This window comes from Symphodus melops, assembly GCF_947650265.1.
Source record: "Symphodus melops genome assembly, chromosome: 7".
Lineage (NCBI taxonomy): Eukaryota > Metazoa > Chordata > Actinopteri > Labriformes > Labridae > Symphodus > Symphodus melops.
In genome coordinates this window covers 27,404,518-27,420,340 of record NC_136697.1, presented here as the reverse complement: position 1 = coordinate 27,420,340, position 15,823 = coordinate 27,404,518, and the positions used below count along the sequence as shown (strand labels likewise).

At 42.0% G+C, this 15,823-nt stretch overlaps 1 protein-coding gene across 1 annotated transcript; it reads left to right on the top strand.

Annotated features, from left to right (window-relative positions):
- LOC306826290 (GTPase IMAP family member 8-like) lies at window positions 1–15,815 on the top strand (the record flags this gene model as incomplete). Its single annotated transcript, XM_079347489.1, has 3 exons — window positions 1–292; window positions 9,820–10,945; window positions 14,780–15,815. The coding sequence occupies exons 1-3, from the start codon at window positions 157–159 to the stop codon at window positions 15,813–15,815; spliced, it is 2,298 nt and encodes a 765-aa protein (XP_079203615.1). The 5' UTR covers window positions 1–156.
- Between the last annotated feature and the right edge of the window lie 8 nt (window positions 15,816–15,823).

Here is a 15,823-nt window from a genome sequence, read left to right as displayed (position 1 = left end):
GCTCATGCCTGTTATCAGAACAATCAAAACCTGGTAGTAAAAAAAGAGAATCATAATTCAGTCTGAACTTTGAGATATGACAGGTGAGGGCTATAAAGACAGTTTGATTTCACCTGCACTTTGTCCATGTCGGGGAAAAGTATTCACTTCTTGTAAATGTTGCTGGGAGGAGTGAACAGGATGAGGCTCTGTTATAATGAAGAGTGTCACAGACAGACTGAACACTTTTCTTCTTCAGCTCAGAAACACACCAGCTGCTCTCTCCAACACCCAAACATGGCCGACAATAAAGGTAAGTCAGTATATTTAATTTATGAAGTAGCATACACATTGAATCTGTTGGGTTTTAAAGACCTCGTACACTGGCACAGATTATGTTTGGGTTTTAATGAAGTCAATTTGGCTTTTAAATTAATATTAATGATATATAATAATCGATTGAGAACGGGGCACCTTCCTGGAATCAGTGAACAATAACCAAATAATGTGTCAAGTTAAATTGTACAATACCAATATTACTCATATACAATAACTATCTGTATTTAAATAAAAAGAAGCTGTGAATCCGTACCCAGCTGTTATCACAATGCACATACACCAGTAATCACAGATAACTGCTTACTGCTTATTGATAGATAGGAAGTTTCTGAACATGAATTATGATCTTAATATTCCCTTATAATGTAAAAGTGAGAAATGTTAACAACCTTCTTCACTTTCTCTTAATATTAATAAATATTCAGGAGGTAATGAGGGCAAACTCTTAGTTAGAGGCTTATTAGCTTTAAAACTATTTTCTTATAGAGTAAGGTACTCGAAGGTAGGGCCCGACTGATTTGAAATACCTGGTCGATATTGTTTTCATATCTATCTTCAATCCTTATGTAGGTTCAAGGTTCAAGCTTTACTTTATTGTCAATTCCAAAATACGTCAGACAGACAGTGAAATCAAACTTACGTTTCCCTCCTCCCCACGGTGCAATGTAGATAAAAGAAGGTAAAACATAAAATCAAATGAGGTGAAATAAGATAAATAGTATTTACATTAATAAAATCTAAATGTGCAAAAAGTACAAAGTTAAATAAAATGGAATCTAAAACAAGATTGGAGAAAAAGTGAAACTTGTAATAAATGTCCAGAGTTCTCGGTGGTAACCAGTTACAATGTTCAAACAGGAGGAGGTTTCAACGTTCAGTGTTCATGGGGGCAGAGGGAAGAGAGGGAAGGAAGAGAGGGAAGGGAAGGAAGAGAGGGAAGGGAGGGGAGAGAGGGGAGAGAGTTCAGCTTCCTGAGACCTTGGTGGAAGAAGCTGTTTCTCAGTCTGGTAGAGCCGGCCCGCAGGCTGCGGTACCGTCTCCCCGATGGCAGGAGGCTGAAGAGGCTGTGTGAGGGGTGGGTGGGCTCACTCACAATGTGGGTTGCTTTGCGGGTGAGGCGGGTGCCGTAGAGGTCCAGACAAGGACAAACCATCGCGACCCAATTCACAATAGGTCTTGTATATAAATTGTGAGAGAAGCGAATTTGTGCATAAATTAATATTCCTGACCATTTTCATCACCATTTCTGCATCACCTATAAATCATCATTGATCTTGAATTGATAAACCAGCCATTTTGTTTCATGGATGTGTTATTGACAACATATACACATATTAAATATGTTATAAATCAAACTTAATAAAAGCTTTTAGGCAGAGTTAACAGGATATATCATTGTTTTTATTTTCTCTCATCAGTAAAACATTTTAATCACTTTTCAATCAGGCAAAAGAAGTTAACAGGTTCTCTTTTCCTCACCAGCAAAAACAAACAGCTATCAGAACAATATGAACATGCAATCACAAACATGTTTCATTAAAGTTGTTTTAATGCTCATGCCTGTTATCAGAACAATCAAAACCTGGTAGTAAATAAAGAGAATCATAATTCAGTCTGAACTTTGAGATATGACAGGTGAGGGCGATAAAGACAGTTTGATTTCACCTGCACTTTGTCCATGTCGGGGAAAAGTATTCACTTCTTGTAAATGCTGCTGGGAGGAGTGAACAGGATGAGGCTCAGTTATAATGAAGATTCAGGCTTGTGTTCAAGTGCAGCTGTTATCAAATAATCAATTGAACAGTCAAAAAACCCCAAATGTGTTCATCACACCAGATATATTCCATGTCAGATCTCCTGAGGTCATTGACTTATCATGAATATTTTCTGTTGTATATCTTGTTGTTTTACTTCGACCTTGTTAATGTGACACATGAGTCTGCTTGCTTGCAAAGCAGTCAGAACGGACCTCCTCAGTACTCACATTTCTTCACACCCATCCATTTTAAAGGACAGAAAATGTTCAATGGCATAAGGCTCTGTTGCCAGTCATTGCAACACGGTCGGCGCGAAGACTTTGGAATTGTTACAAAATCTTGGACATGCACAGCAGGGCGTTCAGACCCTCTGTGGACCCTCCTTGCAATATCGCCGTGCTGGCTGCAACACACTATGAATAATCAAGCCACTTACACTATGCACCCGAATGTGCGCCGCGCAAACTCCAAACTATAATCGGACATGCCCGAAATCGCTGTGTTCTTTAAGTCATCACACTAGTGACCATAGTGACAAAGACAGAGAGGTGAGTTTAGTTTGATAGGTGCTTGTGTGGGAAATATCAGCCCATGACTTCAACAGTGAAGAGTCTGTGCTGCAGGAGGCATCCTGTCTGTTCTGACTCACTACCACGTATCATTACACCTCTTTAATCATTTAATCTTTAATTTAAAGAGCATATTGCAGGTTAAAGACAAAACTTAACTAATCATAGGAAAATATGTGAACAATACTGTTTTTAAGGAAATTCAGAAATTAATAACCCACAGGGTCTCCTGGAGACGTTTTAGTCTTTGCTCTTTACTTCCGCATTCGGCTGTGACGTAACATGAGGGAGTCCCGCTGAATCCCCATCTGTTTAACGTAGAAAATCATGGATCCAAGTGTTACTCCTGTCAATAAAGAGGAAGAAAACATGTATTCCTTTACATATAATGGTCCACTGGCTTATTATTCTGAACCTGTTGTGTGACATAGAACCCGATTACACGGCCTGTGCAAATGCAGCACTATGTCTTTATTGTTTATTCCTGATGCAGCCCAGTGCTCACGTTGTTATAGAAAATACAGTGTATGGTGCAGGATTCTCCTGACGTGAGTTCACAGCGCACGTAATCCACACAAACATGCACAACAGCGCACACACTCCACAGTTTAATGTGTGCTTTTGCACATATATTATTATATGTATTCAAAGTTTTAATGGGATAGAGGACCGACAGACGTAAAGCTTGTGTTTCTGTTTGTTTCCAAACTGCGCGTTCCGTCTTTCCCCCCTGCGCACACACGCACACAGACGGATGGATGGATGGATGGATGGATGGATGGATAGATAGATGGATAGATGGATAGATAGATAGATACTTTATTGATCCTGAGGGAAATTCAGGGCATCCAGTAGCAGTATACAGACAGGCAGGACACAAGACACAAGACATTGCTTACAGTACAAACCATCAGTTACAATGCAATACACACCCGCTGTCCCCCCTCCCCTCTCTATACAATAATCCCCCAAACAAGATTTAGCAGCCCCTATGTGACTAAGAGTAAAGGTTAAACCTGTGCAGTTGGCATTAGCATTAAACTTAAACTTATATAGCATAATGTACCTAACCTGTGAGGAGAGAGAAGCATGTGTGCTGTGTGTGCTGGGTGTATGTACAGAGGTCTTTGAGCTTATGCCCGAGGTGTGAGTACAGTCGTTAAACAGTCGTTAAAACAGTGAGCAGTGATTTGCATTAAGTGTCCTAAACAAAGAGGTGAGACCAGGGATGATTCGGGTGATTGCTATTTAAGTACCCAACTATTGAGGAGCAGATTAGCATTAAGTGTTGAAGACAATAGAGTGAAACTTGACCTAGTTAGGGTGATCATGTCAACCCTTACAGATGTAGCATAACAATACAGTAGGGTGGAACCAGATGATTAGAGTGATGATCGTTAAAGTGACCTGTGCTCAGTAAGGTGACTATCAATATGCGTTAAAGTGTCCAACTGGAGGCTGACTCTGAGGTCAGTGGTGCAGATGAGGAGTGCGAAAAAAAAAAGTGAAAAATGAGTCCAGGGTTCACCGTGTGCTTCTTCCCTGCTGTGACAGTGAAGTGTTATACAGTCTGATGGCCTATAGGGGGACAAAAGAGTTCTTGAGTCTGTCCGTGGAGCATGACTGTGACAGCAGTCTGTCACTGAACATGCTTCTCTGACCGGTGAAGGTGCTGTGCAGAGGGTAGTGTGTGTTGTCCATGATGGAGAGCATTTTGTCCAGTGTCCTCCTCTCTACCACTGTCACCAGTGAGTCCAGCTCTGTGCCCACCACAGAGCCGGCCCTCCTCACCAGTCTGTCCAGGCGTGCTGCGTCCCTCTTCTTGCAGCTTCCTCCCCAGCACACCACGGCGTAGAAGAGGACGCTGGACACCACAGACTGGTAGAACATCTGCAGCAGTTTTTTGCAGATGTTGAACGACCCCAGCCTTCTCAGGAAGTACAGACAACTCTGTCCCTTCCTGCAGGTAGTGTCCATGTTAGGCGACCAGTCCAGCTTGTCATCCAGCTGCAGCCCCAGATACCCGTAGGTCCTGACCACCTCCACGTCGACCCCCCCGATGGAAACAGGTTCTAGATGTGGTTTGTTCCTTCGGAAGTCCACCACCATCTCCTTGGTCTTGGAGGTGTTTAGCTGCAGATGGTTGGCACTGCACCACGTCACAAAGTCCTCGATCAGGCTCCTGTACTCCTCCTCCTGTCCATCCCTGACACAAGCAACTATCGCAGTGTCGTCCGAGTATTTCTGCATGTGGCAGAGCTCAGAGTTATACTGGAAGTCAGAGGTGTACAGGGTGAACAGGACAGGGGAGAGCACAGTCCCCTGTGGTGCTCCGGTGCTGCTGACCACAGTGTCAGATGTGCAGTCCTTCAGACTGACGTACTGTGGTCTCTCTGTGAGGTAGTCCATGATCCACCTCACCAGGTGTGAGTCCACCCTCATCTCGGTCAGCTTGTCTCTCAGTAGGAGGGGATGGATGGTGTCGAAGGCGCTTGAGAAATCAAAGAACATGATTCTCATCACGCTGCTCCCTTTGTCCAGATGAGAGTAAGCCCTGTGTAGAAGATAGAGGATGGCATCGTCCACGCCCACCTTTGCCTGGTATGCAAACTTCAGGGGATCCTGTGCGTGTTGGACCTGGGGTCTGAGGTGTTGGAGCAGCAGCCGCTCAAAGGTCTTCATAACGTGGGATGTCAGAGCGATTGGTCTGAAGTCGCCTGGCTCGCTGGGGTTTTTCTTCTTGGGGACGGGGGTGAGGCACAAGGTCTTCCAGAGTACAGGAACCTTCCCAAGCCGCAGGCTCATGTTGAAGATATGCTGAAGTGGCTCCCCCAGCTCAGCAGAGCAGGCCTTTAGCATCCTGGGACACACCTTGTCTGGGCCTGCTACCTTCCTGGGGCGGAGTCTCTTCAGCTCCTTTCTAACCTGGTCTCTGGTGATGGTGGGGGGGAGGGGGGATGGATTGTCTTTGGGGGTTGTGTTTGTCCTGGTGGAGGTGTTGGGGGGAGTGAGAGGGGGGGAGGTGTTGGGGGGAGTGAGGGGGTGTGTAGGGGGGTGCTGGGGGGACAGGCACTGGCTGCAGCGACGGGGCAGTCAAACCTGTTAAAAAACAAGTTGAGCTGGTTTGCTCTCTCAGGGTCCCCGTCTTCTGCGTTGTTATTTTTCTTCTTGCAGCCTGTGATGGTTTTCATGCCCTCCCAGACCTCCCTCATGTTGTTCTGCTGCAGCTTCTGCTCTACCTTCCTTCTGTACTCCTCCTTTGCTTCTCGGAGTCTGACCTTGAGTTCCCCCTGCACACGCTTCAGCTCTGCCTGGTCTCCCTCCTTGAATGCCCTTTTCTTCCTGTTAAGGATCTTCTTGACATCGCTGGTGATCCAGGGCTTGTTATTCGGGAAGCAGCGCACAGTTTTAGTGGGAACCACAACGTCCATACAGAAGTTCATGTAGTCAGTTGTGCAGTGTGTGACCCCCTCAATGTCATCACCATGAGTCTCTTGCAGGGCACTCCAGTCCGTGGTCTCAAAACAGTCTCTGAGCGCCTCCTCTGCCTCAGGAGACCACTTTCTGAAGGTGCGTGTTGTTACCGGTTGTCTCTGGATCTTAGTCTTGTACTGTGGCTTGAGTAGGACCAGGTTGTGATCGGACTTACCCAGAGGTGGTAGGGGGGTGTTTGCATACAGGAGGTCTATTGTCCTGTTCTTCCTGGTGGGACAGCTTACAAACTGGTGAAAGTCCGGTAGTGTGGAGTTCAATGTAACATGGTTAAAGTCCCCTGAGATGGCAATGAAAGCATCAGGGTGCAGTGTTTGTAATCTCGCGATGTTAGAGTGGATGACGTCACACGCAGTTTCGGCGTGTGCACGGGGTGGAATGTAAACACAGACCACGATCGCGTGAGAGAACTCCCTCGGCATGTAGTAAGGACGGAGACCCACCGCCAGCAGCTCGATGTCTTTGCTGCACGTTGCCTCCTTCACAGTAACATGTCCATGGTGGCACCATCTGTTGTTAATAAACAGCGCGAGTCCTCCTCCTTTCCGTTTGCCGCTGCGTTTCGTGTCTCTGTCCGCTCGCACTGTAGTAAAGCCCGGTAGATCCACGTTAGCGTCCGGGGTGTTTTGAGTCAGCCAGGTTTCTGTGAGGCACATTAAACTGCACTCTAAATGTCCGGTTGTTCTTCACGAGAGCAGCCAGCTCGTCTGTCTTGTTGGTTAGACAGTTTACGTTCCCCATAACTATCACCGGAACCGAGGGCTTGTACTTCCATCGCTTAGCTGCTAGCTTAGCTCTTAGCAGAGCCCCGGCTCTACAGCCTCTATACCGCCGCCTCAGCTCCTCTGGTATCGGGTGAACGACGCCGGCTTGTCCCGCTGTCCGGAGCGAGAGCAGCGTCTCCCTTGAATAAGAAAGTTTTCCGCTGCTATTTCCATGAAGGCACGAAGAAGTATCCATAGGATACATAAAGTTATACACTGAAAGTGTACTATAAAAACTATATAGTATAGTACTATAAAAACTATAAAACTATAAAAGTAGAAGTTGGCACAGAGCCAAAACAAACAAATAACATATCAGACGAGTACGACAGAAGAACATACAGAAAATTTATGTACTTATTCTACAGCCCTTATCAGACAACATGAAGTGTTAATTTAAACTTTTTTTTAACCTGCAATATGCTCTTTAATATGCTTTGCTTAGTATGCCCTTATAAGGTAAAAGTAAGCAAAAAGCATATTAAGATTAAAATCACCTACGACACCTTCCTAACTTTCTCTTAATAAGCAGCATTTAGGAGTTCATGAAGGCAAACTCTTAGTTTGAGGCCTATTAGACTTTAAAATGGCCGACCTCATTTCACTTAAAGCCTTTGGCTCGACCTTAAAGGACAATCAGACAGTGCCTGTGTGTGTAAATCTGTCATCACGACTCTGCACTTTACCTGTAAACTGATCTGTTCATTAGGGTGGTTGCCTGAAAGGCAAACCACACATAAACATATTTGTAAATCTCCATCCTGAGGCCATTGTTGCTCGCATATATAAACAAAATACATCTAAATAAAGCTCTGAGTGTCCTCTCACTCATAAAGCAAAAAGTAAAAACATAGAATGTTTCAGTCTCCCAGGGGAGCCATTTGTTTGACAGTCACGCACCACATACACACACATTGGCCTCTCACTCTAACTGATGTCCAGAATTTCAGTTTTTACTCATGTTTTAAAATTGCGACTGTGGTCCCAGTCTGACTGTTAGATGAAAATAAATCAAAACGTGCGTCTATTTGTGCTGTCGCTCACAGTCCAAACGGATCGGTGATATCATGTTTAGTTTTCAAGATATTTGAGGTTTTGCGAGCAGTGGTAAGCCCATTCAAATACATTGATGGAATGTTCTGGCAGATCAAAGCTGAATGTCAACCAATCAGTGAGCAGCAGGTGTTCAGAGTTAGAGTGATGACATCATCACTAGAGGGGATAGTGCTCTGACATACTTTAAAAATCTCAAACAAATTGCTCTACTGACCACAATGTTCACCCCACATGAATAAATTTACCCTCAAAACATATGGAAACTTGCCCTCTTTCACCCGTCACGTTTACAGGAATAAAGGAGGAACAGTTTGGACTCTGTGAGCTTCAAAGCGGCGGGTGGTCCATCTGTGGCAATGTTAAACTTCACAACAACTTTTGTGACCAACGCTCTTTGAACCATTTGACAGTGAGTTTACAGAAGAGCATGCCAGGGATTGTGTCAAAGCACATCATCATCACATGCATTAATTATTGAGTGAGAAGACATCTTTGCTTTAGAGTGAGTATATAACAGGCAAAGGAGTGAAAAGACTTTTACACAATGTCTGATTTAATATTGTGAGGAAGACAACAGGTACAAATGGAAGTATATATTTTTTTTCATACCACTGACACAATAATACACTGGGGGATTATTGTATAGAGAGGGGAGGGGGGACAGCAGGTGTGTTGTAACCAATGTCTTGTATTGTAACCAATGTCTTGTGTCCTGCCTGTCTGTATACTGCTACTGGATGCCCTGAATTTCCCTCGGGATCAATAAACTATCTATCTATCTATCTATTAATTGTTTAGCACACAGTGCGATGTGCATAGAGGGCAACCACCCTCACAATTTCTGCAGGAATTGTCTAGTTGTAATTGTTGTTTTTTCTGAACTTATTGTCTGTCAAGTTTTTTTAATCATGGTCTATTTATCATGACGTGTGCTGCTGCCCTCTTGGCTCGTTTACACTTGTTAAAGAGATCTTGATCTCAATGGCTTAATTACCTGGTTAAATAAATTATAATAAAAAATTCGCTTTAAACCATGGTCGTACAGAGTAAGGTACTCTAAAGGAGGGCCTGACTGATTTGAGATTTTGGGGGTTGATGCTGAAACCATTTTTAGAGAGAAAAACATTTCTGATATATTTGGTTGATATCTGTCTTATATCTGTCTTTAATCTTTATGGATACAAATAGATATACTAAGATTTATTGCATTGATCTCTTCATGTGGTTATAAAAAACTTGTCATAAAGATTCATAATGAAGACTTTTATTAAAATTGAACAAAAGAATTTATGGAAAGAAACAATTATTAAAAAAACTATATAAGAATAAAAAATGAACCTAAATTGAATAAACCTAAATATTTCAGCATATCAGAGATAAAATAAGTCAGTAACGACAGTCACTTGATCAAAACAAATGATCGGTCGGGCTCTGCTATGAAGCTCTTAATAACGACAGCCAGTGTGCTACTAATGAACATGCTAAAAAGCAATTAAATGATAAATATTGTGACCTTAATTTAAAGTGTTAGCGATGCTTCAGACTGCTAGCAGCTTTCTTTGCACTTACATGTGGTACTTTTCCTTTTAAATTACATCTCTTTGAGCCCTAAAATATTTAGAAGATCCTGGATGTTGCTGCTAGAAAAGTACTAAAATTGTGTAAAATATAAAAGCTCAGAATAATAAATACACCAGGATTTAACTTAAACATTCCAACTAGTGGACTCGATTTATTCTTCAATCTGAAATCTGGTTGTTCAGAAAAACAAAACAAAACAAATTGACTGAATAAGATCAGGTTTGGATAATCAAATGTACACCTAAAACCCTTAATGTTGTTCTTTTCATTTCATCCAATCAGAAACAACCATTTACAACAATGAGGAGATCCGGATCGTGATGGTGGGGAGGACCGGAGCTGGGAAGAGCGCCACAGGAAACACCATCCTGGGAGGGAAAAGATTTAAATCAAAATTCTCCCCAATATCTGTGACAGCAGACTGCTCTAAGGAGGACGGTGAGGTGAATGGTCAGAAGGTTTCTGTCATCGACACTCCAGGTCTGTTTGACACCCACACTGATGAAGAGACGACACATGCAAACATAATCCAGTGTATTCAATATGCTTCTCCTGGACCCCAAATCTTCCTGATCGTCATCACACTGGGCCGATTCACAGAAGAAGAAAAGAAGACGGTGGAGAAGATTCAGGAAATCTTTGGAGAGGAAGCAGACAAATTCAGCATGGTTCTCTTTACCCATGGTGACCTGCTTGGAGGACAACCTATCGAGGAGTTCTTAGGGGAAAGCAAAGACCTGCAGGAGCTCGTGGCCAAATGTAACAACCAGTACCAAGTCTTTGATAACAAGCTCTCTGATCGTTCTCAGGTCACTGAGCTCATCAACAAGATCAGAAAAATAACAGAAAATAACAGAGGAAACCATTACACCACTGAGATGTTTCAGGAGGCAGAGAGGGCGATTGAAGAGGAGAAACAGAGAATCCTGAAAGAGAGAGAGGAGCAAATGAGCAAAGAGCGGGAGGAAGTGGAGAGGAAAATAAAAGAAGAATATGAGCAAAAGTTAAAGAAACTTGAGAAAGAAGCAAAGGAGAAAGAGAGAATCCAGAAACAGAGAGAAGAGCAAATGCGTAAAGAACAGGAGAAAAAGGACAGGAAAATAAAAGAAGAATATGAGAAAAAGTTAAAGGAAGCTGAAGACGCAAAGGAGAAAGAGAGAATCCAGAGAGAGAGAGACGAGCAATTGCGCAAAGCACAGGAGAAAAAGGAGAGGGAAGAAAAGGAAAAGCTTCAGCAACAATTAAAGGAAGCGAAAGAAAATGAGCAGAAGCAGAAAGAGCTGAGAGAAGCTCAACAAAAAGAATTAGAAGAGAAAACTGAAGCACTGAAGAAAGAACATGAAGAGAATGCTAGAAGAGAGGCAGAGAAGAGCAGAAGAGGATGGAGTCATCGTTGTATTATACTTTAGTATATGATGTCTCAGGAAAATGCTCTTACCTGTGTCTGTCCTCCAGCTGAAACATCCGAGTTTCTTTGAGGTCTAAAGTCATGGTTTCAGACATCTGTCCTGGTTCTCTGCTGAGATTTGGACAGGTACACGTTCTCTCTGTAGCAGCCCGCAGACAGACCCCTCTCAACGGGAGGGAAGCTAACACAGCGTAGCACATCCTGCAGCCTATCTGAAAGGCTCATTATCTTCCTGTGACTGTTTCATAGTAAAAGTCCCTCAGTGTTCAACCTGCAAATGTTTATGATTGAAATTAAATGCTTTTATTTTACACACAAATTAAACGTATATATAATATAAAATGTGTTTTAATCTTATTATCTGAAGTATAAAAGCTTTAAAGTGTGTAATAATGTTTTTTATAATCAAATGTACTTTCACGTCATCAAACTCAGGTCTTTTCATGAAACATTGAAACACAGCTGAGAGGATTTGTTTTAACTGTCAGATGTTTCAGGTCGACTTCTGTTAGAAAAGTGCTTCAATCTTCTCTGAATACTTGTAAAGCAAACTGCATCATCCAAATGTGCTTTAATCTGATTTGACTTCATCCATTTAATAAAATGTTGTATCAGAGTCTGTAGTTTTATTTGTGAACAAAGAGAGACGAGAGACTGGAATTCAGGTTGATCAATATTGATTAATGTTGGGTCTTTGTAACATTATATAACAAAGAGTAAGGTCTTTAATCTTCTGTTTTAACTACAAGTGTGCTGGTTGTGTACTCACCATTGTGTTGTTTGATGAACCAGGTAGAAAAACTCACTTTTGGCTCCAGCAGCTGTTTATTCTGATAATAACAGAAGAAGAATTAGATCAGTCACACAGACACTTTGGTGGTTAACAGCTCTAACATTCACACAGCAGGGACAGGATCATGTAGACTGGACAAACATTTAACATGTATAAAATGTAAGTCTCTGTCACAGACACTTCTGTGGTTATAAACTCCAGTATTTATTTAAACAGAGAAAAAGAAAATCAAACTAACAGTTGGTGAAGTCAGCGACACAACAACAACAAATGATGAAGCTAAGACTCAGCTAGCAAAGCATAAAAACGTGCTGAGTTTAAAGAACTCAACTAAAACAAATTAATTTTATCACCAAAGTGTTTGATAATTATATTAAGAGGGTTTCTGAAACATGAGACGTGAATTAAACTTACTTTTACTCAGAAAAACTCATTATTTTAACGTTTTTTAGCGGAGCTTTTAAGAAGTCAACTCACCACGGAGAGTGTAGCCTAGCAACGGGCACGAGGATAGAAGAGTGTAGCCTAGCAACGGGACACGGGGCTCATGACGCACGTCTGCAGGGGCACCAGCAGAGGGCGCTCATGATTCTTAAAATAAAAGCACATATATCAAATACATTACAAGCGGCATTAACACGATTAATTTATGGCAAATATGGCGAACAACTTATGGCAAATAATGACAAGTGGAAAAACTAAACCTGCTAAAAAAGATTGTGTTTATTATTTTAACATTGTGTCATTGTTCTCATATTGTTTTAATAATGTGAGTGAGTCTACTGAATGGATTAAAAATAAAATACTGCATTAGTTTCATTGCTTTTAAAAGTCTTTGTAAAACATACAGGAGTAGATGTAAATAGCACTTTTTGGATACGTTGATAAAAAATTAAATCTAAAGGTGAAATAAAAAATGTTGTAGCTTTGAATAATTGCCAAAAGAACATTAATTATCTTAATCCAATTTTTGATACATTAAAGTGTCTATTTTGTTGTTGCAGCTGATAAATTTGGAGCTAATCTTAACTGAGTGATATTGAATGTTTTTATTTATTTACATTCTGTTGCATATCCCTAAGTGCTGTGGATCCACTCCAGAATGTGAAAAGCAGTATGATAATGGACGGTTACCCCTGTGAACTCCCACATTGATACATTTGATAATTAATGTATTGATCACATTGAATAATATTAATATGAATCTGAGGAGTAATTACAGTATCAGGTAAACTACACATTTTCTATAAATTCAAAGGAGCGAGAAGGTTTTTTTTTGCTTTTGAGATTAAATGTAGTTGAAGTAAATGACACAGCGAACAGAGAAGTAAAGTACAAGAAGGTTTCTTTAAATGTCTTCAGAAGTTCTCTACTTAAAAACATTCACCCACTCACTGTATAAATTCAACAGAGTAAACTAGCGAGGGCGTGTTACGCTAAAATAACAAGAAGAGTGTCATAAATACTGGTGTGACAGATTGGATGTCTCATGCTGACCCTCCACACACTGCAGGACTTTGAACTTCCACATCAGCATCATTTTTCAACAACAAAGGGTTGCTGCTTGTGTTGGGGAGGACTGTAAAACGTGAAAGACACACTATGACTCCCTGAATAAAGAGAGAAGTCAGTAACTCAAATAAAGAAGTCAAAGAATATAAAAAACAAACTCAGTCTGAACTTATGGATATGACACAGTCAGGTGAGGGCTTTAAAGGCAGTTTGATTTCACCTGCACTTTGTCCATGTCGGGGAAAAGTATTCACTTCTTGTAAATGTTGCTGGGTGAACAGGGCGAGGCTCTGTTATAAAAAAGAGTTGTCACAGACAGACATAACACATTTCTTCTTCAGCTTAGAAACACACCAGCTGCTCTCTCCAGAACCCAAGTATGGTCGACAATAAAGGTAAGTCAGTACATTTAATTTATGAAGTAGCATACACTTTGTATCTAAGTTTATCTTTATAAAGGGAGCGTTACATGATTCTTAAGTCCTGTGTGTCGAAGCGGTTGAAAAAGGAGTTCAGTTCAGTGGGGGGGGGGGGGGGGGGTGGGTGGCATGAGATTTTGTTTTGTTGTGGGTGGGTTCGTATCCGGTGAGGGATTTTACCATTTGGAAGGCTTCTTTTGTATTCATGTTGCTGAACTTATGCTCGAGTTTGTTTTTGAATTGGATTTTAGCCATGAAGATTTTATTCTTGATGTCTCTGTTTGCTGATCTGAGACCAGTAGTGTCTTTGAGCCTGAAGGCTCTGTGCTTTTCTCTGAGGCTATTCTTGATGTCGGGGGTGATCCAGGGTTTTGAGTTGGGGTACTTTTTTATGATTTTTACTGGTATGGTGGTATGAATGCAGAAGTTGATGTAGTCCGATATGGCAGTGACTTTGCTGTTCAGATCTCCGTTGAAGATTGCAGGACTCGTGTATAACACAGGAGACATAGTTTGTAGATGTGGTGTTTTATGATAGTTTTTATAGGCTGGGTAGGAAATTTTCTCCAGATCCACTTTTTAAGACGTGGTTTGAAATTGTCTTTATGTCCTCACAGAAATTAATAACTCATGTGCTCTGAAAAAAAAACACAAAGAAAATCCATCATCTGTAGCAGTATGCCAATAAAAAAGTTGATCGATGTCTGCTACAAGGTACCGATCTGATGAACCAATCACATGCCTCCCTTGTCTCCCTGCTCATTCTCGACCCCATGCCTGCACAAACTCAAAGCGTGGGCTGAGGTCCGCTTCTGGAGCAATGCCACACATGCATGTAAATGAGGCGTGTGGCTTTTGACCCGCCCCTGCACATCTCGTTGGGTCGTATAATTTGGTTTGTTTGTATGATACCTCAGCGTATCTTAATGTATTGCACCATATAAATGTGCCTTGTATCATATCATACAGCATCAAACAGTCTGGTTTCCAAGGTTTTCTTTCTTTCCCCTCTTTTGGAGAGTTTCACATTTTGAAGAATGACTCATGTGAAAACAAACAAAAGATTAGGAATTTAAACTCTGGTTTAGATAATCGTATAACCACCTAAAGCCTTAATGCTGTTCTTTTATTTTCCTCTATCCAATCAGAACCAACCATTTACAACAATGAGGAGATCCGGATCGTGATAGTGGGGAAGACCGGAGCCGGGAAGAGCGCCACAGGAAACACCATCCTGGGACACAAGTGCTTTGAGTGTGATTTCTCCCCTGAATCTGTGACCGAGGAGTGCGCTAAGGCGTACGGTGAGGTGGATGGTCAGAAGGTTTCTGTCATCGACACTCCAGGTCTGTTTGACACCAAAACTGACGAAGAGACGACACGTGCAAATATCGTCCAGTGTATTTCATATGCTTCTCCTGGACCCCACATCTTCCTGGTCGTCATCGAACTGCGTCGATTCACAGAAGAAGAAAAGAAGACGGTGGAGAAGATTCAGGAATTGTTTGGAGAAGAAGCAGACAAATTCAGCATGGTTCTCTTTACCCATGGTGACCAGCTTGGAGGACAAGCTATCGAGGAGTTCTTAAAGAAAAGTGAAGACCTGCAGGAGCTCGTGGCTAAATGTAACGGCCAGTACCAAGTCTTTGATAACAACCTGAAGGATGGTTCTCAGACGAGAGAGCTGCTCAACAAGATCAGAAAAATAACAGAAAAAAATACACAAAACCATTACACCACTGAGATGTTTCAGAAAGCAGAAAGGGCGATTGAAAAGGAGAAAGAGCGAATCTTGAAACAGGAGGAAACGCGCAAAGAGCGGGAGGAACTGGAGAGGAAAATAAAAGAAGAATATGAGCAAAAGTTAAAGGAAGCTAAGAAAGACGTCAAGAAGGAGAAAGAGCTGAAAGAAGCTCTTCAAAAAGAAATAGAAGAGAAAATAAAAGCTCTGAAGAAAGAACAGGGAAAGAAGGCCAGAAAGGCGGCAGAGACCAGTGCTGTAGTGCTCTCAGTGATTGCTGTTGGACTTGCCGCTGTGAAGGCCGTGGTGGCTGTTGGGGCTGCGGTGGCTGTGGGAGCAGTGGTAGCTGTGAAGACTGCGGTGGCTGTGGGGGCAGTGGGGGCCGCTGCATTACTACTAGAATAACTTCAGCT